The sequence below is a fragment of the Cyprinodon tularosa genome, unplaced genomic scaffold (assembly GCF_016077235.1).
Source record: "Cyprinodon tularosa strain WSP-4 unplaced genomic scaffold, ASM1607723v1 ctg8, whole genome shotgun sequence".
NCBI lineage: Eukaryota > Metazoa > Chordata > Actinopteri > Cyprinodontiformes > Cyprinodontidae > Cyprinodon > Cyprinodon tularosa.
In genome coordinates, this window is record NW_024039562.1 from 1,333,434 (window position 1) to 1,361,372 (window position 27,939).

Sequence of the window (27,939 nt, forward strand, 5' to 3'; positions counted from 1 at the left end):
CACCATCATCTTCCCAGGAAGGTGAAACTGTTTTTAGCTGCAATAGAAAGTAAATTGGAAAGTAAAATGGCCAGATGTGCAGCTGTTGGTCAACAGGGAGAAAAGGAGAGGAGAAAAAGCGAATCCTTAGGGGAGGATCCAGTATTGATGTTCACAGACATGCTGCTCCAGCTTTATGAGCTGCTGCCTCACTGTTATGAAGTCAGTAATCCACCTGCACTGGGGGCCAGACTCATTCAGGTTGGAGAGCTTGTCTCTAAGCAGAGCTGGGGGTTGATGTGCAAAGCTGAAGGATGCTGAGGAGGGGGACCATCATGGCGGCATCATCCACAGAACTGTTGGCTCTGTAAACTGTGGTTTTGGAGTGTTAAAGTCGTCGGGAACCAGCCGTTCCAACCGTTGCATTTACAAATTCTCCAGAGTGGTGCCCGACTTTACACGAGTGAATAAAGTACGCGATTGTTGTGGCGGAACATTCGCAAGCAAGTTTGGTTGTGGCCGGTGTCTCGGAAGCATCTTGCTAACCAGTTAGCAACTTAATGCTAGTAGGTTCCCAATGGGAAATTGCATTGGTACCAAGTAGCACTTAGCAACAACACTATCAAGGAATGCTATGGACAGCAGAAAACATGCAAGAGGAGGAGAGTTTTGTGTTGGAGGTCGTGGATGAGTCACCTCAATCATACATTTATTTAGAGGAGGAAAGTGGGGACAGAGTTGTTATGGAAGAGGGCGACAGAAGCTTGGTTTGGTGAAGAAGGCTTACAGCTGTAGATGTTTGACCCCTTGCTCACACTGGCTCCGGTGCGGTTACCGAGCCGACTGAGACCGCAACTCCCGCACACCCCCTCTCACACCGCCCTTTTGACTACGGTGCGGTGCGGCTCTGGCAACAGGTCCGGAGATTTAACTCGCGACAACAGAAGTTCACTTGAGTTCACGTAACTTCACGCGATAACACGGCCCAAATAAGGATATTTGCAAGAGCTTGTTGCGGAGGGCTCCGGCACGCCGCAAGGATAGCTTTCTTGCTGAATTTTCTGCAGCGCCGGAGTGTCTCGGTAACCGCAGCCGGACAGCTCAGCAGCCGGTGAGAGAGGTTTACGTTTTTTTAATGACTTGGAGTCACTGCGGTGCCGCACCCACCGCACCGCAACGGTAAGACCGGAGTCGGTGATCCGGGGGTGAGCCCTTGCCTCGCAATGCTGCCAGTTCTGTTAGCTCTACGCCTGCCGAAGACAAAGACGTCCATCCCCTTAAAGGAATAGTACACCCAAAACATGATTAGCCTTCATTTTCTACTCACCCCCATGCTGAACAACACTCTGGAGTACTTTTTTGATATCTCAAATGCATCTGGAGATCTGGGAGGCTTCTTGCTGTCTGCTGACATTCAAATAATGGAGGTCTATGGTGACCGAGACAGAAAGGTCCATAAAAGTCCACAAAAAACGTGTCAATATTCCTCCATACTGCTCGTCCAATGTATTCCAAGTGTCCTGAGTGGGTAGCATCCAGAATTTACTTGAAACGAAGTCATTTAGAATGTTTTTAGAGCATAAACAGTAGTGTATAGGATTTCCTGAAAGCGCGCACACAACGCTACGGAAACCGGCAGACCAAACCAGCGCATTCAGCTCGGCAAAGAACTCATGCTCTTCCTCAACACTGAAGTCCTCGGATATTTTTCTTTCGTTGTTTCTTTCTTTGCACAGGTAAACAGCACATTTCTTCTTCTACGCTTGCATTATTGGAAGAGCAGACGCTGAATGCGCACTTTCATCTGGTTTGATCTGCCGGCTTCCGTAGCGTCGTGAGCGCGCGTGTGCGCGCTTTCAGGAAATCCTATACACTACTGTTTATGCTCTAAAAACATTCTAAATGACTTCGTTTCGAGTAAATTCTGGATGCTACCCACTCAGGAAACTTGGAATACATTGGACGAGCAGTATGGAGGAATATTGACACGTTTTTTGTGGACTTTTATGGACCTTTCTGTCTCGGTCACCATAGACCTCCATTATTTGAATGTCAGCAGTCAGCAAGAAGCCTCCCAGATCTCCAGATGCATTTGAGATATCAAAAAAGTACTCCAGAGTGTTGTTCAGCATGGGGGTGAGTAGAAAATGAAGGCTAATCATGTTTTGGGTGTACTATTCCTTTAACACTGGGATGTAACTCAAGGGTAAAGTAAATGAGTCTTATTTCAACCATTGCGTATATTAGCTGCAAAATATGAATCAAGATGCTATGACCGGAAAATGACCGTTGATATATGATTGGCAAAATTTAGGTGTACAAGCTGACGTATAACTAACTTGCCTGCATAAGATAAAGGAAAGAAAAAAAACAGATTTTAAGACAGGGTTTTTTTTTCTCTAAACTTTGGGACAAAATGGCCTGATAAAGAGTACATTTATATACATGTTTAAGCCAGAATGATTTGACATTTAATTATGACTTCCCTATAACTTTCAAAGTTTGTAAATCATTGTGGAAATGTTTTTTACTTGGGGTAAAAAAACGGTTTTGTTTGAGTTTTCCTACTAAACGTGTAACCATCAATGTTTGGTATTAAATGGGGAGTTAGTTTGCTGGTATTTCATTAACAACGTTGTTTTTGCAGGTTAAAAAGCACAACCTTATAGACGCATCTGACTCATACCTCTGATAGAAAAGCCTCATAAGCAGCCCATTCATTTAATCATAAAGATTAAACTTCTGTTTGTCATGAAAATCACACCAGATCTTTCCTTCCCTACATTCCTAGTTTCTCTTATTTTGCCTCTGCTGTGTTAGACTTGGCCTTGGATCTGTAGCCATAGAGAGCAGCTTGAATGTTTGACATAGCAACTAGCCGGAGCTTCTTGTTTCACTGTGGCTTTCTTGTCCTGCAGCTGTCTTTAACCTGCACTTTAAAGCTACTGCCACATTCCCAAAACCACATTTAGGATCAGAGGAATTTCCTTGTGGTTTGATCTAGGGAGAAAACACAAGCTGGCTTTGTTTGTCGAAGCTCAGAATAATAGTAGAAAAATAAATGTTGGTTTAGACTAAGCCGCTTGCTTCAGTGTGGTTGTTTTTTGTTTTTTTTTCCCTAAGTTTGAGAAAATTTTAAATAATATAATAATAATAAACTTGATATTTTCTTTGCTTGTCCGTCCGTGCATGTTGTGTCCCAGGAGCGTAAGGGTGCAGTTGGATACGAATGTTGCCGACGGCCTGTTCTTCAGACTTTCAGCTGATTGAGCAGGAGTGTTGGGTTTCATCATGCTGTTTATTTCCTCCGTCCTCAGTGGGAGTGACGACTGGGAGGATCACAGATCTGTGTGTGTGTGTGTGTGTGTGGGTGTGTTTGTTTGCAGCAACGTTGACATCTCCAGTCTCGGTGTCAGAAGGAGACGTAGCCAGTCTCTGCAGGGTACAAGCACATTGCGTCCTCCCTGCTCTCCTCCTCCATCACCTCCCTTCCTTCTCTCTGTTTCTCCATCTTGTCACCTCTTCAGCTCAGCCTTGGATCCAGTCAGCATCATAGTGCAACAACAGCTAACTGAAAAGTTTCTTAATGTGAGTCGCTGTCATCTAGTCCCGCTGTCGATCTCCAGTTGCATTTAGCAACACTGACTGTCCAAACTGTAGTTGTTTATGCCAGCGCTAGGGAGGTAGGGCTCTAACCTGATGCTATTAATACAAACTAATGAACACAATCTGGAAAGGGGGTAGGTGATCCTCTTAGATTTGCTGGCTGAATAGCCAAAGGGGAGGAGCAGGGAAAGAGGAGGGAAAAGCTGTGCTTTACTTTCACACTGTCGTGCTCTCCTACAGCCAAGCTCTGGACTCCTCATCTGTTCAAAGAACTGGAGAATCTGAAAGCTAAACACATGCTTTAAGTTTCGTTTCTTGCCCAAGTTGATTTCCCCTGATATCTCTAATCCTTAGATTCTCTGGCTGTTTTTTTACAAGGGGCGTGGTGTTTAAACCTGTTATTGTGCTCCGATGTATTAAAATTATTACCTGTTGGCCGTAGTGTTGAACTGACACACAAAGCAAATCTGAAATACTTCCTACCATCATGAACACAATACCAGCTTACTCAGGAGCTAGAATATCAGGCTGTTGGACTCTTAGATCCGATGGCAGGTAAGTGTCTTATTTAATTCTTTTTCAATGATTTCATCTTTCTTTTTTAAGGTTATAAAGGTGCCTTTTTTTGGTGAATGCGTAACTGTAATCTAGAGCTCCAATTGGTGTTAAACTTTGGCTCAAATGAAAATGGGTTTTATACTGAGAACATTTGGGTTAAATCATGACTCAATCTTTTTATAAATCTACTTTTATGTTAACTAAGACAAGAGCAACTTTTGGCTTGTTTTATAGTGCTTAAATGTCCTTGTGTTTGCAGTTTTATTCATTGACAATTATTCATATTCCATGTGTGCTTCAGAGGGTTTTCTTGTTTACCAGCAGTCTGACCTTTTGTCAGCCTTTTTTTTTCTCATTTCAAAGCTGCATTCATAGTTTGCACTTAACATTTGGGAGCAACGAACAAAAGCATGATTCAGCACAGTCAGCAGGGCTAATCTCTTATGGCACCCTGGTTTGGCTTTAACAGATAACCCAGTTTGAATGAACCACGTCTCATATGTTGTTCTTTGCGTCCACTCCCTGGCTTCACCCAGGTGACTCTGATTAGATAAGATAAATCTTTGCTCTTTTTTTGTTTGTTTACCAAACCCCCCCTGGAGACTCCACCTGAGGAGGTATATGATCCCTGTAAAGATTTTAGAGACTGAGAGTTGACTGGATGACTGCAAAGGTCTAGGAATTTCTCTCTTCTAGTCTGCTTTCTACAGTTATGGCCTCTGGCTCTTTACAGTCCTGTCTGGGTGAGGTGTGGATGTCTCGAATACTAAAGTAAGTGATGCTAAAAATTAGATGTGAGGTAGATTTCTTTCTCAGAATGGTTTTTAATGATTTTCAATTAGCAGTGAATCAGAAGAACTTTAATGCTTTGTTTTTCGGTTAAGTATGACTCATTTGGCCAATGCAGGAATGCTGTAGATCCACAGAGAAAGTTGAGCCTCAAAGAGGTGATTCTGTTTGATCATTAGCCACTGCCATTATGAGCTCAATAACGTTTTACTGCTTCAAATGAAGCAGCCATAATACTGCTTTTGCAGTTCCAAGCCACTATCAGTTTCTGTAGATGCAGGAGTTTGGTAATGAGTCACAAAACACTTGCAGTAGTCAGTATTCTCACAAAACACACAACTGCCCATTGAGTTTACTTTGAGTAATTTATGCAAAACTACTCCATGCCTCTGTCCTGTCAGATCCTCGTGCCTGATTTGAATCAACTTGATGTTATTTGTTTACTGCCTGGTTACTGAGATGATGAATTTGCTTAGTAGGACTACTAGTTGCATGACTCAGCAGGTTAGTAAAAATCGACACATAAAGAGTGGATTTATGCCTCCCTGTGGGTGTGAATGAAAAATTGAGGTATGGTTTTGTCCAACTTTGCTGGAGGTCCTGAATTGAAAAAATAAATTCTAAAATCTAATAGTAGTATAGCCTGCCTTCAATGTCTTCTTCAAATTCAAGAATCTGCTGCTTTACAGGTAAAAACATATTTCATTTCTATGTGTTTTCAAAGTCCAACACTCTATTTGACTTTGGACCAGACATTTTTGTTTCAGTCCAAAAGAACTGGAGCTTTTTGAAAAAGAGAAAAGACAGAAATCTTTGTGATTCCCATAAATTTGGTTCTACACAACATGAACACAGTGAAGCAATTATTGTCCATCAAATAAACTCCCAGTAAAAACATAAAAATGTTTTTTGTGACTTTAATGCTATAAAAGGTTCAAGGTTGATAAATGCTTTGTATCTGTGCACCAATTAAACATGGGATTGCACCTCCTAAATGGCAACTTCTGAACTGTGTGAGATAACAAGATTACATCACTTTCACAGTATTAGGATCTTTCAGTTCTTGGTAAAGCACAGTTTACAACTGTTAACAATGTGCCCGTCTTGTCTTTTTGTTAGTTTTTTTTTAAACAAAAGCTCTGCACAAATTCAAAATCTATTATTTCATATTAAAACACGTTTTAATGTTGAGAAACATAATATCTTCTAAGCATAGATTAGATTAATGGATGAACTTCTTTATATCATTTGCATTTATCCTTAAATCAGCTGTAAAAGCTCAATTTTAGCTGCCCCGTTTTCTAAATCAGTGTACAAAGTTCAGTTGCTGAAGATTGGAGAAAAAACCTAAACATTAACATGGAAGGAGGTTCAGTAGTTCATCACTGGTACAGTCTTGTTTACTATCAGTTAACTGGGCCACTTTTCATCAGGTTGTTTTTTTACATGCAGGATTTTTGCTGTTTCCTCATGCATTAAGCATAAAAATGGTCAATGTTATAAATCATTAAATGAATAAGTTGTTTTGATTCATATGAACCATAAAAGGCAACGTCAGATTGAGGTATATTTAAAAACTGAGAAAACAAAGACGATTTTCTCCTTGCTGGCTCCAAACACTGATCCTGTGACCTGCTGTGTGTTTGTTCATTTAAAGTGGAGGCAGTGAGGGATCGCTGGACAGACTGCTTCCCTCTGTCGGCATGGGCCTTTCTCCCAGGAAGCGGACCACCAGTCAGTGTAAATCAGAGCCTCCGCTGCTGCGCACCTCCAAACGAACCATCTACACAGCTGGTCGCCCTCCGTGGTACAACGAACATGGGACACAGTCCAAAGAGGCCTTTGTCATTGGTAGGAAACTGTTTATAAACAGATATGTTGTATCAGGATCAATTCCTCCTGTTATTTTGTAACGGTGTGACATTAACTAAAAGTAAAACATTTTTCTGTGTGGGCCAAACCATGTGTATGGTCAGTTGTATGCTTTCAGTCTTACTTTTGTAGATTTTCTTCTCCTGTCCTAAATGACCTTTAGTTATTACTTGTTTGTGCTCCATTTTATTTAGAAGTTGCTTTAATCCACGTGTGTATTTGGACACCATCTCTTGACAATATTTGTTCATTTACTGTGTTGTATTTTTGACTGGGGTGCTAAATAAAAGACAAAACTACAAGCCCCATAATGCAATTCTGCAAATCGTCTTGTTGGTTGACAAGTTTTATTCAGCCTACAGAGTTTACATCTAATGAGAACTGGCTTTTCTAAATCTGTTATTAATAACTAGGATTAAGCTTCCTATATATACCTGAAAGGAATTAAAAGATAGCCAACATGGATTAAAGCATTTATATCAAAAACAGATTAAAAGTTGAAGCTGAGATGCTTAACTTGCTTCAGATATAAAAACATTTTAGGTTTTGCTTATTAGATAATATCTTAGGTTATTTGATGTCATTATTCATTAAGGTTTTGGGGTTTTAAAGTTAAAGAAAACTGAAAAGTACTGTACCCCAGGGTCAGGGTACCACCAATTATTCAATCAATGCCACAAAATGTATTCCTGAAGCCGGTCCCAAAGGAATTTAATAAAGATTTAGGGTTTGGCTTTCATCCACCAATAATAGCAGAAACTTCCAAAAGAAAATCACCTCTTAAGTATTTTGCAGGGGCATCAAGTCTTTAAATCCTGTTAAAAATGTTTGTCCTATTTTTGATTAGATCCTATTTCTTTCAATTGATTTATAAAGATATTATTTTGTAGAAATTCCCAGTTACTGGATTACTTTTCATTGAGCCTACCTTGTTCTTTCACTGCAATGACTATCTATGGTATCTGAAAGTTGAAAGGGTTTTTGTAAATAAGAATCTTACAAATCAACCAAACACATCGGGTTCCTGTCTTCTAAGAACTACTACTATATCTGATCTATAGAAAGGCCCTGATATTTTCTGACTTTTGATTCTTTTATCATTGCTGCATAAAATGCATCCTATGTAATAATAAACAGATCATACAAACATTTTTGTTATGCAATATATCCATATTGTTTACTATGGTGTGAGAAAACTCAGGCCAGAGAGAGCTGGATGTTAGTGAAAGTAAGCCAGGAAGTGTGACAAACTCCTACGCATTGCTGCCTCAGTGCTTCACCATCTAAGAGGTAAAACTGAATCTTTGAATCAGACTCTGAATAAGAACAAGATTCAGACAATTTGATTTAAAAAATAAAATTATCCACGGTAAAACCAGCTAGCTTAATTGCGTTTTGGGGGTCAAATTTTAGATTTATTTATTTCTTTTTGCTCACCAGAGATTTACAGGTTTGATAAATTATTGAGAAATAACTGTTGTATGAATGATGACATCAATGTGACACCAACTGTCAAATACTATCTCAGTGCAATCAACATCAACTTGCCTCTATATTTAAGTAGTAAAAATGTATGTGAAAAATGCAAAAAGGAAACAAGCCTGTGGAGCTAAAATGAGAACAGAACCCCTATGGAGCAACAACATAGACTCTTTGTTCATGAAGAATAAGAGTTCAAAGCAAAACGGACTTAAAATCATTCAGTAAAGATATTTTTGGCTAAATATTGTAATAAATCCAACTTTTTCTCACACTTTTCTCACACATTGTGAGACTTATCTCTCTCTGTGACCTTTAGTACTTTCTGCTTTTCTATTGTGACAGGTCTTTGTGGAGGCAGCGCGTCAGGAAAGACGACAGTCGCCAGAAAAATCATCGAAGCGTTAGATGTTCCCTGGGTTGTTTTACTCTCAATGGACTCCTTTTATAAGGTACGTATAATAAAGCAGTACGTTAAATTTGTTTCATCTGTTTTCAAAAAAGGAAATTATCTTGAGCTGTTTTAAACGAAATTTCTTTTTGTTTACAAATGTGTATACAAAATGACAAAATAAATCTATGATCTAAGATATTTACTCATTTCTTAATATTTTTCATAAATGGAGGCATATTCAAATGCAGACAAATAAAACAATATCATTTTTGTTTTTTGTCTGGCTACTCGCATCACTCTCCTTCTCTGAACCCCCACCTGGCCTAAAGGACAGAAATAAAATGAAAAGAAAACGGAACCAAAGTAAAGTTGAGTTAAAATCTTGAGGGGGTTTAAACGCAGTGAAAGACGAAACAGGAGGTGACTGCATTAAAAAGACTTAGTGCTTGAGTCAAATGAGAGACAGTATTTCTGCCCCTCTTCATGTTCGCCCACTCTGGTTGCGTAATCCTATTCTACAGGGGGTCATACCCGACCGAGGACTGGTGCTGTTAAAGCTTTCAGCCCAGTTTCTCGCTGCATTAACTGAGATTTCTTTTTACCATTAGCAGCTCAATTTTTCCTTTTGGAGTCGCTTACAGCCCACACACAGCGGGGAAAATCAGTTTGTCATATTTAGTGTGTAATCAGCTCACTTAAGAAGGAGGTGTTGGTGTTCAGAAACTGCCAAATAGCAGGTCTGGGCTTTTCAAAGCACAACCAGCCTAAGGGTACACACACACACACACACACACACACACACACACACACACACACACAGAGACAGCACCTCGTACAGACGTCACAGTGGCGCATGATGTTCTACTAAATTTAGGTTCCTAACTTCAACCGCACTTGAACAAGGATCAGTAATTTATATCTTGCTAGTGTCCGACTCTTAGTTTCTACAAATGAGTTGCATGTAATTATTAATTTTAAGGGTTTGTGTTTTTTTTTTTTTTTTTTTTTTTTTTTTTTTTTTTTTTGCATCATAAAAAAAAAAACATACGTATTTTTCTACAGTGGAAGTTATGCTGCACTGAAGCAATGTTCCTGTCCTCAGGTCCTGTCCCCTGAGGAGCAGCTGCTGGCAGCCAGCAATGATTATAACTTTGACCATCCAGACGCCTTCGACTTTGATTTGCTGACGCACACCCTGCGCAAACTCAAACAGGGCAAGAGTGTGAAAATCCCAGTCTATGATTTTGCCACTCATGGGAGACAGAAGGAGTGGGTAAGGAGGATTACACAGTCTATGTTGTGTCGCATCAACTTCCTCACATTTTCTCACGTTAAAACCACAAGCTATTTTAATGGGGTTTTAAGTGATTAGCCCAGAGGTTCCAAAAATGTTCTTCATGGGCCTCTTCTATTTTACTGTGTAAAACATTTTTACAATTTCAGTCAATATGCTTAATTATAACTACCTCTCCCAATTGGTCACTTATCCAGTTCATTTCTACCATTCTTTCCTTCAATTAAACTGACCCCAGGAGGACTTCCGCTTCCAGCATGCCTGAGTAGAGACGCTCACAGACGACGCTCTGACCGAAATAACTCTTAATTTGCCTGCTATTAAAATTTAATTCCACCTACATATCCAGAACACGCTACCACAATGACCTCGTCACAAAAGACTACAAGAAGAGAACAGAAGACGGGGAAAAATGATGATGCGAAGACGATACAGAAGCAGCTAACACTTGATGCTAGCTTAGCTCAAAATGAAACAGGGACAGACTTGTTGATGCTAACAGAGCTCCGTAAATTCCGAGAAGAATCTAGAACGGCGCAACGAGACATTCTAGAATCCCAAGCCCGGATGGAAGCATCGATTGCAGAAATAAAAAAGAGAACTGATGCACTAGAAGAGAGACTGAACACAGCGGAAGAGAGAGTGAGTAACGCAGAAGATCGTGGCTTACAGCAGGAAAGGGTGCTAGCTTACTTACTCAAAAAAGACGCTAAAATAACCGCAAAACTGGATGATATGGAGAATAGGATGCGCAGGAACAATATAAGAATGTATGGGATAAAGGAAGATTCAGAAGGAAAGGAGATGATTCCGTTCATTAAAGAACTGTTAAAATCTGCGCTGAAGCTACCTGAAGGTATGGATATTTGCATTGAGAGAGCCCATAGAGCCACAGTTCCGAAACCGAGGCCGACATCCCCGCCGAGATCCATAATAGTTCGTTTTTTGGACTTCAGTGTTAAACAGATGGTACTACAGTGTGCGTGGAAGCAGCGGAATGTAGAGTTTCTGGGAAACAAAATCTTCTTCGACCAAGATTACTCCACTGAAGTGCAGAGAGTCATTAAAAAGCTGAAGGAACGCAATATAAAGGCGCAGTCACCATACCCGGCTCAACTTAGACTGTTTTTGGAGAAGGGTATCAAGACCTTCCCCTCTCTGTTGGAGGCCCAATCCACCCTGAAGGAACTCGGGATCCCGGTGGAGGTGGATGAGCGGGACGCCCTGGAGAGAGAGCTGCTACACAACAGCTGGCAGACACAGGGGAGACGTGGAAGGGCTGACCCAGGGCTGGATAACATGGACATCAGGGCAATACTTAACTCGGTGGATCAGCACAAGCAGGGTTGAGACGGTAATGTTTTGCCTGACCCTGCCCTGGTCTAGCTGGCATTCTATTCAAAGGTGGATCGTGTTAAAAATATATATATAAAAAAGACATGCAGGTATAATATTTTATTAATACTTATAGATTATCGGTTGGTGTATTCACAGTAAGTGTTTTGCTTTTTTCTCTTTTTTCTTTTTTTTTTCGGGCATTTTGTGCAGTAGAATAAGAGGCTATGGCGACTACTGCTTACACATATAGTGTAATCCGCCCAGGGAGACCGTTATCCCTGTCCAATTTACATCAGGAATGTGCAGCCTATGTTCTCCAAAAGGGCTGCACATGGAATACTTGGAAGTTCTGTGAAGATGAAGATCTGAGTTCTTGTTCATTATGTTCATTGTTTTTCGGCGAACTGAGTTTGACTGTTAAATATATTTGCATAGAGAACAACATATTACTGGAGGGATGTAACTTTCATATTTTTTCCATATAAATATGACGACTTTGAAAATTGTTATTTACAATATTAATGGAGTAAATCACGTTATAAAAAGGAAAAAAATTCTATCACAATTAAAAAGGTTGAATTGTACAATTGGGCTTTTACAAGAAACTCATTTAAATGAGATAGAACATGCTAAATTAAAGAGAGAGTGGGTGGGACAGATATTCAGTGCATCTTATGGAAACTACAAAAAAAGAGGAGTAGCAATACTGTTTCACAAATCTCTAAGCTTTGTAGCAGAAAACGTACTCAAAGATAAAGAAGGCCGCTGGCTAATGGTGGTTGGTTCAATTGGAGGAACCACTCTTACAATTATGAATATTTACGCCCCAAATGAGGATAATCCAGGTTTTTTTCAAGAACTAGCCCAAATCTTGGCGGGTCACTCAAAAGGAGTGATTATTCTAGGGGGAGACTTCAACTGTGTCTTGAACCATTACATGGACAAATTTCCAGCAGAACAAAAATATCAACTATCAAAAACAAAAGCGTTGAAGAATCTATTAGAGGAATTGGGGCTGGTTGATATTTGGCGTGCAAAACACCCAAAGATCAGAGACTATACTCACTTCTCAAAGGTTCATAGAAGCCATTCAAGAATAGACTTCTTTTGTGTTTCCAAACAGGCATCCCACAGAGTGGCGGATTGTCACATTGAACCTCAAACTATTTCAGACCATGGACCTATGATAATGTCTTTAAATATCGACCTGGAGAAACCTTTCAAGTTATGGAGACTGAATGTATCACTTTTAAATAACCCGGAGGCAATCCAATATATAAAAGACGAATTAAATTTCTTTTTAGATATCAATGATGCGGACGAGATTTCACCATCTACTCTGTGGGATACAGCCAAAGCATACTTGAGGGGTAAAATTATCTCATTTTCTTCAAAAGTTAAAAAAGAACGTGAGAAAAAACAAGAAGACTTAGAAGAACACATTAAGAAACTTGAGACCAAACACAAACGAACAAATGAAGAAAATGTATTACAGGAACTTAGAAAATGTAGACAGGATTTGAATGAGTTACTAACTTATAAAGCAGAGGGCGCTTTACGTTTTGCAAACCAAAAATACTATGAACAGGGAAATAAAGCAAGCAGACTATTAGCATTTCAATTAAGAAAATCACAGGCAAGTCGAACCGTTCAAAAAATCACGTGCCCAATATCTAAAAATCTAGTATCGTATCCTAAAGAAATTGCAAATGCATTTTCAAAATATTATAGACAACTATATAATTCGGAGACCAATCCTAACAAATTAAATATAATTAGGCAATTTTTGCAACAAATTAATCTGAATAAACTTGACGAGGAGGAAGCTAAATCATTAGTGGGGACAATTACCGAAGAAGAGATAAAACTTGTTATAGGAAAGCTTAAGAATAATAAATCACCAGGGGCGGACGGATTCCCAGGAGAATTCTATAAATGCTTTCAGACTGAGCTTATCCCACTCTTATGCAGAGTATTTAATCATGCTCTGGGCCACAAAGACCCACCTAAAACATGGGCAGAAGCAATTATTTCGGTTATACACAAAGAAGGCAAAGACCCCACACAATGCGCCTCTTATAGACCAATAAGTCTGCTGTGCAATGACGTTAAAATTTTAAGTGCCATCTTGTCCAAAAGACTACAAAAGATTATTAATAAACTTATCAATCCTGATCAGACAGGCTTTATACCCAATAGACTCGGAATAAATAATATCAGACGTACTCTAAATATAATTTCAATTGGCCAACAAAGCCCTTATACATCCATGCTTCTTGGCCTAGATGCCGAGAAGGCATTCGATCGGTTGGACTGGTTATTTCTGAAGCAGGTCCTATTGAAGATGGGCTTTAATGAAAACTTTATCAGTTGGTTTGAGGTGCTGTACTCCAGTCCAACCTCTAGAGTGCGCACTAACGGTTATATGTCAGATAGTTTTTCCTTGAAAAGAGGAACTCGTCAGGGCTGCTGTCTTTCACCAATCCTGTTTGCTATCAGTATAGAACCTTTAGCAGAATTAATAAGAACAGATAAATAAATTCTAGGCATAACGGATAAAATCAGGACTCACAAAATATCTCTGTATGCTGATGATGTTATTCTCTATATCAGAGACCCAATAACTTCTATACCAAATATTTTAAAATGCCTGAAGGACTTCGGTGCGGTCTCAGGATACAAAGTAAATGAATCAAAATCAGAGGCCATGATGCTGAGTGGCTCCTGGCCCTCAGAACTATCCAAATTAGTGAATTTCAACTGGTCACCTAACGGATTTCGATATCTGGGAATCAATATTACTACGGATGTTTCCAAATTGTATACAGCAAACTTTGGGGAGCTATTGGTCCAAATTCAAAAAGACTTAGATAGATGGGACATTTTACCACTTTCCTTTTTTGGAAGGATTGAAACAATCAGAATGAATATTCTCCCTAGATTGCTGTATCTGTTTATGGCCCTTCCTATTTGGATTCCAACAACAAAATTAAATAAAATGCAAAAAATGATTTCTACATTTATTTGGCAAAAGAGAAAGGCCAGAATAAAACTTACTCAATTGACTATTGGTAAACCTACGGAAGAGGATTAGGGCCACTGAAAAAAAAAAAAAGTTAACTGATTTTTTTTTTTTTTAAATTCAGTTTAGTACGGAAAAAAGTCAGAATTCTGACTTTAATCTCAGAATTCTGACTTTTTTCTCAGAATTCTGACTTTAAACTCAGAATTCTGACTTTTTTCTCAGAATTCTGACTTTAATCTCAGAATTCTGACTTTTTTTTCTCAGAATTCTGACTTTTTTCTCAGAATTCTGACTTGAAACTCAGAATTCTGACTTTTTTCTCAGAATTCTGACTTTAATCTCAGAATTCTGACTTTAATCTCAGAATTCTGACTTTTTTCTCAGAATTCTGACTTTTTTCTCAGAATTCTGACTTTAAACTCAGAATTCTGACTTTTTTCTCAGAATTCTGACTTTTTTTATTGTCAGAATTCTGAGATTAAAGTCAGAATTCTGAGATTAAAGTCAGAATTCTGTGATTAAAGTCAGAATTCTGAGATTAAAGTCAGAATTCTGTGATTAAAGTCAGAATTCTGAGATTAAAGTCAGAATTCTGAGATTAAAGTCAGAATTCTGTGATTAAAGTCAGAATTCTGTGATTAAAGTCAGAATTCTGTGATTAAAGTCAGAATTCTGAGAAAAAAGTCAGAATTCTGAGAAAAAAGTCAGAATTCTGACTTTAATCTCAGAATTCTGAGAAAAAAGTCAGAATTCTGAGATTAAAGTCAGAATTCTGAGAAAAAAGTCAGAATTCTGACATTAAAGTCAGAATTCTGACTTTTTTCCCATACTATACTGAAAAAAAAAATAAATAAAAATCAGTTACTTTTTTTTTTTTCAGTGGCCCTAATCCTCTTCCGTATAAACCTTATGGAGGTCTTAATGTACCAAACTTAAAATTATATTACTGGGCAGCACAATTACATGCAAGTGTAGGCTGGCTAACACAAAATAAAGAAATAACATGGCTGACATTGGAAGAGAGCGCAAGCCCTAAATTTTCTCTACAGGCCCTGGTATTCTGCTCGACTGAAATATGGAATAAGTACAAAATTACAAATATATGGATGAAAAGCACTCAAAGGACTTTAAACATGATTAGAAAGAATATGAAAGCTCCCCAATTTATTTCCAGAGCCTCAAGAATTTTGGATATAATAGACTTTAAACCAGGACAACAAGATCCAGGATTTCGAACCTGGCAAAACAAAAATTTAATTTTTATTGATGACTTGTTTGAAGGGGAGGTTCTGAAGTCTTTTAACCAGATTAAGGAGAAGTACGGCTTGAACACGCCTGATTTTTATAGGTATTTACAACTGAGAAGCTACCTGATGTCCCACAACGAGTGGTCCCTTCTTCAGTCAGGGCCTACTGATTTAGAATTATTCTTTATAAAGATCACCAAAGAAAAAAAATCTAAGAATACTGTGTCGAATCTATACAAATGCTTACAGTCATGTCTGTCGAGTGCAGCTCCTGGGATAAAAGAAAGATGGGAACTGGAAATGAATGATGTGATTGAAGATGAGGAGTGGGAGCAAGTGTGTATAACTGGACATAAACTGACTAATAGTCCAACATGGAAAGAATTTTATTGGAAAATAATTGTCAGATATTTCAAAACTCCGTACATTATTTCCAAATTTGATCAAACTAAATCAAACTTGTGCTGGAGACAGTGCGGACTAGTTGCAGATCAGACTCATGTCTTTTGGGATTGCCCAAAGATTAAGAAATTCTGGGAAGGAATTAGAGAGGAAATTTCAAATATCTTGCATGCTGATATTGATTGGAATCCCCGGATCTTTGTTCTGGGAATTCCACCAAATAATTTAAGTAAAGAAGAACAACACTTATTTGGTATCCTTGTTCTCGTAGCCAAAAAAATGATAACAATATGCTGGTATAAACCTTCACCCCCTACTGTAAATCAATGGAAAGAGAAACTAGTGAATGTTTATACGATGGAGAAAATAACAGCAAAATTAAACTTGTCCACTGGTCTATTTGAGAAAAGATGGAACCCTTTGAAGACATATTTCCAGTTAATGTGATAGTAGGATAAGCGTAAACACACATTTCTGTTATGATAAAAATAAAAATTACTCGGGAGAGATCTTTCCTTTGTCTGATCCTCCAAGTTAATAAAAAAAAAAAAAAAAAATTAATAATAATAATAATATATATATATATAATAATGATAAAGAAGAAAAAGGAAAAAGAAAACATGGCTCTTCAGCTCGCCTACCTGTTTGGTTGTTGTTACCCAATTTTTTGTATGGTTGTATTGAAATTGTTGTTTCTGGCTTATTGTATGAATCAGTGATTTTGAATACTGATCTGATAAAATAAAGTCTTTGTTCAAAAAAAAATAAAAAATTAAACTGACCCCAGAACAGTGTGATAAACTGGCAGTCCGCCCAGGGCTAACCCTGCCTCTTGCCTAAAGACTGCTGGAGGGACGATAATATTCAATGTTTTCTTTCAGTTCTAAACTATCTACTACTTGATGTAATTAATTAGTAATAGTAGCCTTGAGATGAAATGTGTTTTAATTTAAGGGGTATATAAATAAACTTAATTTAATTGAATATCCATAGATGAAAAAACACACTTTTCATGGTGTAAGGGGGAAAAAATCTATACAGTTAGAGAGGAAGGAATACTTTTTGCCCTGTTGTTCTTTTCCAGCCTTCCTTGGTTATTAATTAATCTGATCCGTCACCATCTCACTGTTTGAGCAGTTAACCTGAATGTTATGTCTCTGATTACCACAGAAAACAGTTTATGGAGCCAGTGTCATCATCTTTGAGGGAATCATGTCCTTTGCAGATAAAGCTCTCCTGCAGGTAACTACTGATCTGCAAATCATTGAGAAAGCCTGGATTGGTTTATAATTTCATGTCTTGTGTTGTATCATAATGGAATATGCAGGAAAACCGAGGTGAATCCTCGAATTATGTTTTCATATGTATTTCCTCTCTTTGCAAAGTAAACAAACAAGAAAACCTCATAAATATGCGTATGTAGACTGGTAAAAAGGAGCAAAAAAATGACTAAATAAAATTAATTCAGTGTCTGTGCCATATACTGTTCTCACAAAAGAGTTTGGTATTTTACCTTTAAATGTCAATCATTTATAAATATATTCAAAAAGTTCTTTCCCCTTTTCATTGTTAGTTGTTTAAATCCTAGCATCCAAACTTTGTTTTTTTTATTTCCCGTATCCATCACGGTAATACAATAGGGAAACATTTTCAGTAAATATTTTGAATAAATATTTATTGGACTCATCGTTATCTGTTTTTCATTATACATTTTTTTATGATTAATAATGACGCATTCCACACCATTGTGTAAAAAAACATGGCTACTTGTAAAAATTATTTGTTTGGGATGCTATCGTGTTTTTTTTAAGGTCTTAAAGGAATAGTACACCCAAAACATGATTAGCCTTCATTTTGTACTCACCCCCATGCTGAACAACACTCTGGAGTACTTTTTTGATATCTCAAATGCATCTGGAGATCTGGGAGGCTTCTTGCTGTCTGCTGACATTCAAATAATGGAGGTCTATGGCGCCCGAGGCAGAAAGGTCCATAAAAGTCCACAGAAAACGTGTCAATATTCCTCCATACTGCTCGTCCAATGTATTCCAAGTGTCCTGAGTGGGTAGCATCCAGAATTTACTTGAAACGAAGTCAATTAGAATGTTTTTAGAGCATAAACAGTAGTGTATAGGATTTCCTGAAAGCGCGCACCTGCGCGTTCATGACGCTACGGAAACCGCGGCAGACCAAACCAGATGAAAGTGCGCATTCAGCTCGGCAAAGAACTCATGCTCTTCGTCAACACTGAAGTCCTCAGACATTTTTCTTTCGTTGTTTCTTTCTTTGCACAGGTAAACAGCACATTTCTTCTTCTACGCTTGCATTATTGGCAGAGCAGACGCTGAATGCGCACTTTCATCTGGTTTGGTCTGCCGGCTTCTGTAGCGCTGGGCACCTCCATTATTTGAATGTCAGCAGACAGCAAGAAGCCTCCCAGATCTCCAGATGCATTTGAGATATCAAAAAAGTACTCCAGAGTGTTGTTCAGCATGGGGGTGAGTACAAAATGAAGGCTAATCATGTTTTGGGTGTACTATTCCTTTAATTATTTTATGAATTGTAATGAATTTGATATACCTTTCAAAAAGATGTTTATTTCCCACCAATATTAATCCAGTTTGTCGCAAATTGAAATAGTTCGAATAAGAAAAGAAAGACATTATAATCTGTATTCTTAAATGAAACAGTTAAAAGGGTTTATTTCAGTCCTTCAGGAATATTACCCATTAACCAAACAAGTTTCAGTAGGTTTTACCTTGGAAATTTTATCCATAATGAAAAAGAAAATATTTAATACATTTGAAAAGATGCTTATTCACCACCAACCTAATAGATGTCCATGTTTAGCTTCATTTGTATCTGTTTAAAATAAAACTTTATTTTGTACCAATCGTTTTTCTGGCCGTTTCTTCAGCTGCTCGACATGAAGATCTTTGTGGAAACCGACTCTGACATCCGCTTGGTCCGTCGGCTGAGGAGGGACATCATGGAAAGAGGCCGAGATATCGAGGGCGTCATCAAACAGTACAACAAGTTTGTAAAGCCCGCTTTTGAGCAGTACATTGAGCCCACCATGCGCCTGGCTGATCTGGTGGTGCCACGAGGTGAGCGCTCACAAGCACACTGCATGAACCAGTCCAGAAACACAGATTCGACCTAAAGATAAAGATTAAACCTGTGGTATAACAGATAAATGAACCCTGCAAATACATGAGCTGTTGTCATCCTGTTAGGTGGTGGCAACATGGTGGCCATTGACCTGATTGTGCAGCATGTTCACAGTCAGCTAGAGGAGGTAAGAGAGGTCATAACTCCGAATTTTACTGACCTATACAATCAGATATTCAAATAGATGTTAGTATAGTCCCATTTCTCTTCATGCGTCCTTGTTTGTGTTGTTTTATTACAGTACTGATGCTTAACAATCATCTCTCTGTAGGATTGTTTTTACTCATACTCCTACCATATTTAACAAGCAAGTGTTGCCACTCCCTCTAGTGGATGATGGTTGTACTGCCTACATTTTAAAGACTGTTTAATGTCTTTTTTGGGAAGTGTCTTTGACTTCCCAATTAATTTAAGTTATTTTTATTATTCCTATTTAAAGTGCACTTAACAAAGAAGTGCATCGTTTATTTTTTATTTTTTTTGTGTTGAAAAATCATCGATAAAACATAGATTATAAGGCATTCAAGATGTTTTCCTGTCTGGTTTTGGTTAATTTCAGAAAAAAAAAACTAGAGCAGAAATGGTTGTACTTTTGTACAATTAACAAAAACTGCCCGGTTGCATCATGGGATCTCACCACGTTTGTTTAATGAATGTTAGATTTTATAATAAAATTAACACAATACACAGAACAAGTTATAATGATATATTTTATCTAGTGTTTGCAAACTTTGAAGTTAAGCTGCTCTGTTTCTACAGCCATGGCTGCTTTCATCTATGATATACTGTCTGCGATCCCATGATATTGTTAATAGGGGGCGACTCATGATGCTGGCTTTTGGTCTTTAGAAACAACGGCACTAATCACCAGTTTTGTTTTTGGGGGGAGCACTTCTTTTGTTATGGCATAGTTTGCTTTTTTTTTTGTCCTCCCCACCACAAACACAATATCACACATGCTGCTGATGGATTGCTCTCTCTCTCTCCCCCCCCATCCGCACCCTCCTTTGCTCACAGCGCGAGCTCAGCGTCAGGTAGAGTGGCCTTTATCTTGTCTGTCTTTCTCTCTTTGACATCTTCCCAGTTCTCCCATTGCTGCAGCTTCTTACTGGAAGGAAGAGAAATAATCGCTGAACACAGACCAACATTTTTTCTCTCCATCATGCTGGCTGCCATGACACTTCAGCAGGCAGTGCTGTTATACCTTCTATTGATGAGGGACATAGTTGTCAACAGTTTAGCACTATGGTGGGAATCTGAGCCCACATATATTAGCGTGCCCGCAGATGTTTCCCACATTTTGTTGCATTACAACCACATAACAAGAAATTATTTTTTTAACAAATAATAATTTGTAAAATGTAGCTTACATCTTTAACATCTTTCAAATAGTTGCTTTCAGACGTTACCTAAAAAGTTAAATGGACCTACCTGAGTATAGGTAGATGATATTGATGAACAGTAATCAGTAACTTAAAGGAATGCAGCTTAGTTCATCATCTGAAATCAGAAGTAATGTGACCCAGCTGTAAAGCACCCCAGCATAAGTAACAGGCTGTGCAAGGAGTGCTTTAACCAATGAAACGGTCTGTTAGTGAAGATTCTCAGTCATCCAGGTCATAATCAGTCCAAAAAAGTTAAAAACAAACCACTGGACTTATTTTCTAAGTCTAAAGACATTTTGCGTTGCATCCAGGAAGCTATTTCAATTCAAAATGTCTGGATTAAGGTTTAGTTCCAGGCTTTTATACATTGCAGCAATGAAGTTGATTCCTTCCTGCTATCATCTCAACCCCCACCACTATGCAAGGGAGCAAAACATCTCGCCTGCTCAGCCAGGCCAACAATGACCCTAAAGACTCCCTTTTCAAAGGCATAAGCCAGTATTAGGTATTGCAGGCCAACAACGACCTCAACAACTCCCCATTACTAAGGGGTGGACCTGTTTTTTGGTTCAATTTGCATGTTTTCTAAGCAAAAAAAAAAGCTTTGTTGGGCTGCTCTATGAAGCTTGGAACTCGACGCTAATCCAGTCAATTTGAATTGAAAAAGCTTCCTGGATGGGAAGCAAAATGTCTTCAAACTTGGAAACAAAGTCCAGTGGTTTCTTTTTTTTGGTCAAGCTGATCAGCAGGGATCCACATCACAGCTGGGAGAAACAGTTGCTCCACTGATAGTAGTTTTCACTTGTCAAATCCAACCTTTTTATTGTTAGGTGGAACAAAGAAATCCCCTTTGTAGTTCGCCACAAGCCAAGTGGGGAAACAGCAGACACCAGCAAAGAAGCTGCTCTTGTCAAATTAGACCAGAAATGATTATTTTTGGCCCCATGCTTCCTGTGTGCTAGAGGCAGCAAAAGCCTTCAGGCCGCAACAGAAGGCAGACTGAATGTGCAAGGATGGTAATGAGACCCACACATGTAGCTTTGACAAAAGTTTATCCTGTAAATTTAGAGTCAGGGTTTCCTCTCAAATCTCCATTATCTATTGCTTCCTGCTGGTCAGGTTAATAAAATCTACCTTAAAGTCCTTATATTGTGTGGTTGTAATGTGATGGACTATAAAACCTGAATCCACATCTCTGGATCAATTCCAGATCTATGAAAACTGTGGTTGAATAAGTTTGAATGTGTCACGCTGCAGCCAGCATTCAGAGTGAAGGTGTTGGTTTTGCCTCTCTTGATGTTCAAGAAACTACATCTCACACTCTTCCTGACTTCTGTGTCTAAAAATACAGCAATGAGTCGGAGCAACTGACCCCTCCTTTCAGTGGCAACAACCGAGAAACAGAGAGAGATTTTAACAGAAAGCTGAGAAAGAGAGAGGAAGCGCTCGCTGCAGCTATAGTTGATTATCACATACCTCAGCCACAGAGAAAGTTTCCAATACCCTACTACAAAGCAGCGAGTTTTTCCATTGAATGTCGGCCACAGTAGACGAAGCAGACAGAGAAAGGAAGTGAGGTTGGTGTCTGTCTTTAGACACAGGATGTGCTGGGGCCTGTGAGCTGAAATACCAACCTTTGCTGTTTTACACGGTGAAAGAGTGACAGCCGCACCAGCGCTTGTGCACCTCCCACGCGTACACACAGTGGATGCACATGCAAATATCAAAATCTGATCCAGTTCTGTTTTCTACTGTATCTGTAGAAACCTGTAAACACATGGCCTACAACTGGAGGTCTTCATAGCATCGTGAAATATATCCACTATTGAGTGTCTTTGACACTGAAAGGACAATTTGACACATTTTTTAGATAGTCTGAGCTGTCACGCTTTACACTGTGATTATCCTTCATCTTTTCATTTACCTGATGTTTTGTCTCTTCTCATTTGTCTTCTCCTATCTGTTTGTCTTTTCTTTGTTCCCTTCTGTGCAATTGTTGTACTTTCAACCAAAAAAAATGAACAAAAACCAAAAACTCTCCCGTTAGAGGAAACTTCGCTGGGATATGTGAGCAGATTTGCTATGATTTTGCTTTCCTTTCCTTCGGCGTATCTCTAACTTTGTGATGCTGTTGATATTTTGTAGTGTGAACACAACTGCATCACTTGGTTTTTATAACGGTGTGTTTGCTCCTTTGAAGATCAAGATCAACCTGTGATATTTTCAGAACTACTGTCTATGAGTAAATAAACAGAGACCGATTTGAAAAATAAAAAATAATGCAAATTATATTTTATTTAAAGGGCATATATCATCACTTTTAAACACTTCAAATTTGTTATTTCCTTCCATAAAAGGAGAAATATGCAAAGATATATAAAATATCATAGAGAAAAAAAGCAGAAATCCACCTAAGGCAGTGATGGCAAATGATTGGCTCCAATTTGAAGAGAATCTTGAAGAGAACATTTTTATGGCTATATTTTTGTAAAAGTTTAATAAGCAGTAGCTGGGAGACTTAACAAACAGGAACCCTATAGAGAAACTGAACCTTCTTCTAAACATGGAATTAGCTCTTTTTATTTTACCGCTTTTGACTAAAGATGTTATTCCAAACAAAATTCTGGAATCATTCAGGGAGATTTTTGCCATTTCTGCTCCAGTTGTGACTTTATAACCAGAAGTCAGCAGTGTTATTATACTATATATATTAAATGTGTTTTTACACACAGTCTGTGTGGAACTCAACTGTAAGATGTAGCAGTCTGCGTTTTCCTTTTGGTTGAGGCATAGCGGTCTGACTATTGACTGCCTGATGGAGCTATGAATAGTAGCCATGGCATAAATTTGAATCAACATTTCCAGTTATCTAATAATCCTGCAACAAGTAGTGGTGAGAAGAAATCCATCTTACCTTCAAGTGTTTGTTTGTTCATTGATGATATTTGAAAGAAAAGCTCTTGGTTTATCCTTTACAGATGCTACATGCTTAATCACATATTGATGCAACCTGATTTACTCGCCATAAGATAAAAAGCTGTAGAAATAACTGGTCTCTAAGTAACCAGAAATTGTTGAAGATTTTCAATAAACTTCAAGGTTTTTCTGGTTCTAAAATATGATGATATATTTCCTTTAACTTGACTTTAGTTTTTCATTTTTATGAGAAAATCATTTTTAGATCTGTTTGGATTTCTTGTTTGTATCCATTATCATGGTCTCTGTGCTATTTTCTTCTCACTAAAGCTGTGTGCTCTTCAGTTTTAAATCATTCTTTTCATTATTGATTCTGGCTAAAGTATGATTGTAATGACTTCTGTTTTGTTTTTTTTGCAAATTTGCTTTAAGTACTACAGAAAAAGATCTGAATGATTTATTATTTTATTTGCATGTAAATTCCCATGCGTGTGTTTTGGTTTAATTGAATGTAGAAGCGTGTGCACGCCTCCGTGTGAACCTTAAACTATTTCTGCACAACTCTTAATTACGCTTGCATTCATTTGTGGTTGCACTCAAGTCTCTGTCCATCTTTCTTTCCGTTGTTGGCACTCTCCCCCTCTGCCACCCCCGCTTTACTATTTGTTGCCGTGGTTACAGGGCAGCCCTGGCTTCTGCACACCAGGCCCAACCCCTCCCCCAGACCCTCAGCGTTCTGGAGAGCACACCTCAAGTCAGGGGCATGCACACCATCATCAGGTAAAAGCTAATGTGTGACAGAGAAAGAGTTTTCAGGATGAAGCTGCTGCTGTCTGAATAATAAACCATGTAACCTTTTTTCATTTTATTTAGAAACAAAGAAACCAGCCGTGATGAGTTCATCTTCTACTCTAAGAGGCTGATGCGCCTGTTGATTGAGCGTGCGCTCTCCTTCCTCCCCTCACAGGTTTACATTGAAATAAATATGTTTATGCATGAAATTTATATCAAAAGCATAAAGTCAACCAGCAATCCGCTGGTGAGAAAGAAAAATGTGCATGACTCTAAAAGTTGGAAAGCTTTAAAAAAAAGAAAAAAAAAGACAAATGGAAAGATAACTTGTTTAAAATAGACATTGAAGCTCAGATGACCTGCATGGAAAGTTAGAAACTCACCACAATGGAAAGTTTTCAAACCTTATTTCCCAACTGCTGTTTGTTTCACAAACTCACTTCGGAGCTTTTAATGCCTCTTATTGTGTCAGAATGTATTTTCCGCAGTGCAGTTAGCAGCTCTGTGTTTAAAACTGAGATGATCTCCAACATTAACTCAGGTCCATGTAGTGCAGACCCCCCAGGGAGAGGACTATGAAGGCAGGAGTTTCCATGGAAAGAGGGTGAGTGAGCTGCATTTAATTTTCCACAAAATAGTTACTGTTAAAAACTCTCAAAACAATGTTCTGTCCATCTGAAACCGTGTAATGATTGTAAACTTTTATCTCTCAAGATAACTGGGGTTTCAATCTTGCGAGCCGGAGAAACCATGGAACCCGCACTGAGGGCCGTCTGCAAAGACGTCCGCATCGGAAAGATCCTGATCCAGACCAACCAGGACACAGGAGAACCAGAGGTACACGTCTACAATTATGTCCTGGACACATTGATATTCTGCTCTTACTGTCTGTGGCCTAAAGGGAGTATCAGAATTTATTTAGCTAAGAATCCAAATACTTCATCATTAATCCCTAGATTTAGTCGATGCAGTTAAGCAGTCTTTAGAAATAACATAAGTAAAAATACTTTAATTAGGGGATGGATATAATGCATCAAACAAGCAAAGAAAGAAAATGTTTTAATATTTAGTTATGTTAAAAAGGTGCTATTCACTCAGTTTGTAAAGTTAGAAGCGGTGTCATTCTTATTCCACCACATTTTCCAGTTTGGGCTCTGATGGCTGTATGGGGGAGATAGTTTGAAGGACACCAGTTTAAACAGTTGAGTCACATGATAATATTGTTGTGTTGTTCTTAAAGGTCATGAAATATAACTCAACTAATAATTTTCCTGTTTTCAACAATGCCATTAAGTAATGCTTTATTTTAAATAAAGCATCTTAAACTAAAATTCCTTTCCTAGTTTGTTTCTCATCTTTTTGCTGTAAAATAGAAAAATAAATTATGATTGTTAAAATGTTTAACTCTGTGGGATGAGTATTAGTTTTAAGAATATAAACGTTTAAAAAGAAGTGACTTTGAAAGGTGTTTAACTTTGAGTTTTTTGGGAAGGTGTGAGAACCCTGAACGAGGCAGCAGGTCACTGATGTCACGATTTTGGTTTTAACCACACTTCCTGTTTGCACATTTTCAGCTCCATTACCTCCGTCTACCCAAAGACATCAGCGAGGACCATGTGATACTGATGGACTGCACTGTGTCCACTGGGGCTGCCGCCATGATGGCTGTTCGAGTTCTGCTGGTTCGACAGATCATTGCTTCATAAATCGCATTCATTAAGCTGCCTTCTGTGTTTAACCTGTTTGTTTTTGCTGTGTGGTTTTTATTTTCAGGACCATGATGTCCAGGAGGACAAAATCCTGTTGGTTTCTTTGCTAATGGCGGAAATGGGAGTCCATTCAGTGGCCTACGCGTTCCCACAGGTTCAAATCATCACCACAGCCGTGGATAAGAAGGTCAATGATGTTTTCCACATCATTCCTGGCATCGGTGAGTAATATTCAAGGACAGTGCTCCGGAAAAAATGGTTTGTTTTAATTTTTTAATTTTCATTTACACTTTTATCATAGAAATGCATGAATGAGACATTTTCTGGTTGATCTGTGTCTTTCAGGTGTTAGCTGACAATTCTAAATTTTCAATAAAACACTTAAAAAAATTTTCTGCATGTGGTTTAATAGAGAAAATGGTTGTGAATCCAACATAAACCAAAGAAATCAAAAGATTATCCAGTGATTGATCCCTAACCTTTATCTGATTTTTAATAAAGTGCCTCAGACTGGGCTGATTTAGATGAAGGGAAAATATGCCTGTTTGTGTAACTCTGATTATCACCAAAAATGTTTTATTTTTGTAAATCATCTTTTTGTTCCATACAGGGAACTTTGGAGATCGATACTTTGGAACAGACGCACCACCTGACTGGAGCGACGAGGACATGGATGAACCCAGTTACTGACGGCAGCGCAGGGTTTAGGGACTGTGGCCTTTTTATTGGCAAACTAAAGAATCGCTCTGCGTCTCTCTTTCTGTTTGGGTCCTTCAAGGATCAAACAGGAAAAAATTTAAAAATAAGTCCAAGAAAATAGGAGATTGCAAATTTACACCCTAAACTGTATATTATTGCTTTTAAAATCACATTTGAACATTTTTGAGGAACGGAACTGTTATGAATTCAAAGTATTTTTATTTATAAAACTTTATTGTAAAGTTTAAATGTTGTATTTATACGCCTACATTGCGACAATCTTACAAAGATGTATAATTTAGCCTTAAGTCATGTACTGTGGACGACAGCTGAATGTGAACTTGCACGTGTTATGGTGAAAAAAAAAAGAAGAAATTTCAACTATTTGGGTTTATTTTTATTCTTCCTTGGAATATTCAGAGTAAAACCTTAACATCAACTATTCTCGCTCAGCTACCATCGCTGTGAGGCCTTTTCTGAAGGATCTTTCAATCGGAAAATGTGTGGGTGTGTGTCTTTTATTTTTTCACAGTCACGTTCAACCTTTTCCTTCACCCTGAATACTGACCTAACCAGCCTAAAAAGAAGATGTTGAAATATTGATGTTCATTATACAGCTTTAAGCATGTGTTTATATATATAAATATATATTAATGCTTTATGTCGGCCATTTTTGTTGGCTATTTTTACAGATAAAGCAGCACAGGACAGTTGTGCATCTTTTTGTTGCTGTGAAAATGGGTCATTCACATAAAGCAAACTGAATTGGTGTTTGTTTCATTCTCATGTGTGGTTTTAAACCAGTGGGCGGGATTGGTCATTTGAAAATAGCGCTCTAATTTTATCAAGGTTTCCAGATCGTGCCTGATCTTCTGATAAGGGAGCAATTTTAAATACAAATGATATATCAGTTTCTCGGAGTTGCTGCCTTGTCTTTAGTTTAACATCAACTCATTTACCATATGTGGGGTTATACAATAATAATAAACCACTATGTTTAATTACATGTTAGATTGATATCAAATTGTTAAAAAAAACACACATAAATAATTGCTCTACTTTTCCATGTTACTCTACAGTAAACAGTTTTTGCATACTGAAAGCATATGATTGTTATTGCTTGCCATTTAATGGTCTTTGAACATTTTCACTTTTCATTTTTACCACCACTTTCATTGTATTGATTTTTTATGCCAGATCCAAATGTGTTATTTGTTTACTTAAAAGGAAAACGATACATTGTTTTTAAATTATTTTGCAAATAAAATTATCTGAAAAGTGTGG

At 38.1% G+C, this 27,939-nt stretch overlaps 1 protein-coding gene across 3 annotated transcripts; it reads left to right on the forward strand.

Annotated features, from left to right (window-relative positions):
• The first annotated feature begins 3,754 nt into the window (after positions 1-3,754).
• On the forward strand, positions 3,755-27,939 carry uckl1b (uridine-cytidine kinase 1-like 1b). Of its 3 annotated transcripts, none has more exons than XM_038271458.1 (15): positions 3,755-4,140; positions 6,590-6,783; positions 8,629-8,735; positions 9,780-9,950; positions 17,154-17,225; positions 18,901-19,090; positions 19,220-19,281; positions 20,172-20,188; positions 24,137-24,235; positions 24,329-24,422; positions 24,789-24,851; positions 24,962-25,084; positions 25,822-25,929; positions 26,021-26,177; positions 26,567-26,707. In XM_038271458.1, the coding sequence occupies exons 1-15, from the start codon at positions 4,073-4,075 to the stop codon at positions 26,644-26,646; spliced, it is 1,605 nt and encodes a 534-aa protein (XP_038127386.1). In that variant the 5' UTR covers positions 3,755-4,072; the 3' UTR covers positions 26,647-26,707. The 3 variants fall into 3 exon arrangements, with proteins under 3 accessions (XP_038127386.1, XP_038127385.1, XP_038127387.1); XM_038271457.1 differs by lacking the exon at positions 20,172-20,188 and adding an exon at positions 22,587-22,606 and having other exon boundaries at positions 3,756-4,140; positions 26,567-27,939; XM_038271459.1 differs by lacking the exons at positions 3,755-4,140; positions 20,172-20,188 and adding exons at positions 4,763-4,914; positions 22,587-22,606.

What these genes read in the sequence shown, in the direction of transcription:
- uckl1b (XM_038271457.1), top strand. Translation starts at nt 4,073, where the DNA reads ATGAACACAATACCAGCTTACTCAGGAGCTAGAATATCAGGCTGTTGG. An exon ending in CAAAGAGGCCTTTGTCATTG is followed by an intron (nt 6,784 to 8,628) that starts GTAGGAAACTGT and finishes CTATTGTGACAG; the next exon opens with GTCTTTGTGGAGGCAGCGCG. An exon ending in TCTCCTTCCTCCCCTCACAG is followed by an intron (nt 24,423 to 24,788) that starts GTTTACATTGAA and finishes ACATTAACTCAG; the next exon opens with GTCCATGTAGTGCAGACCCC.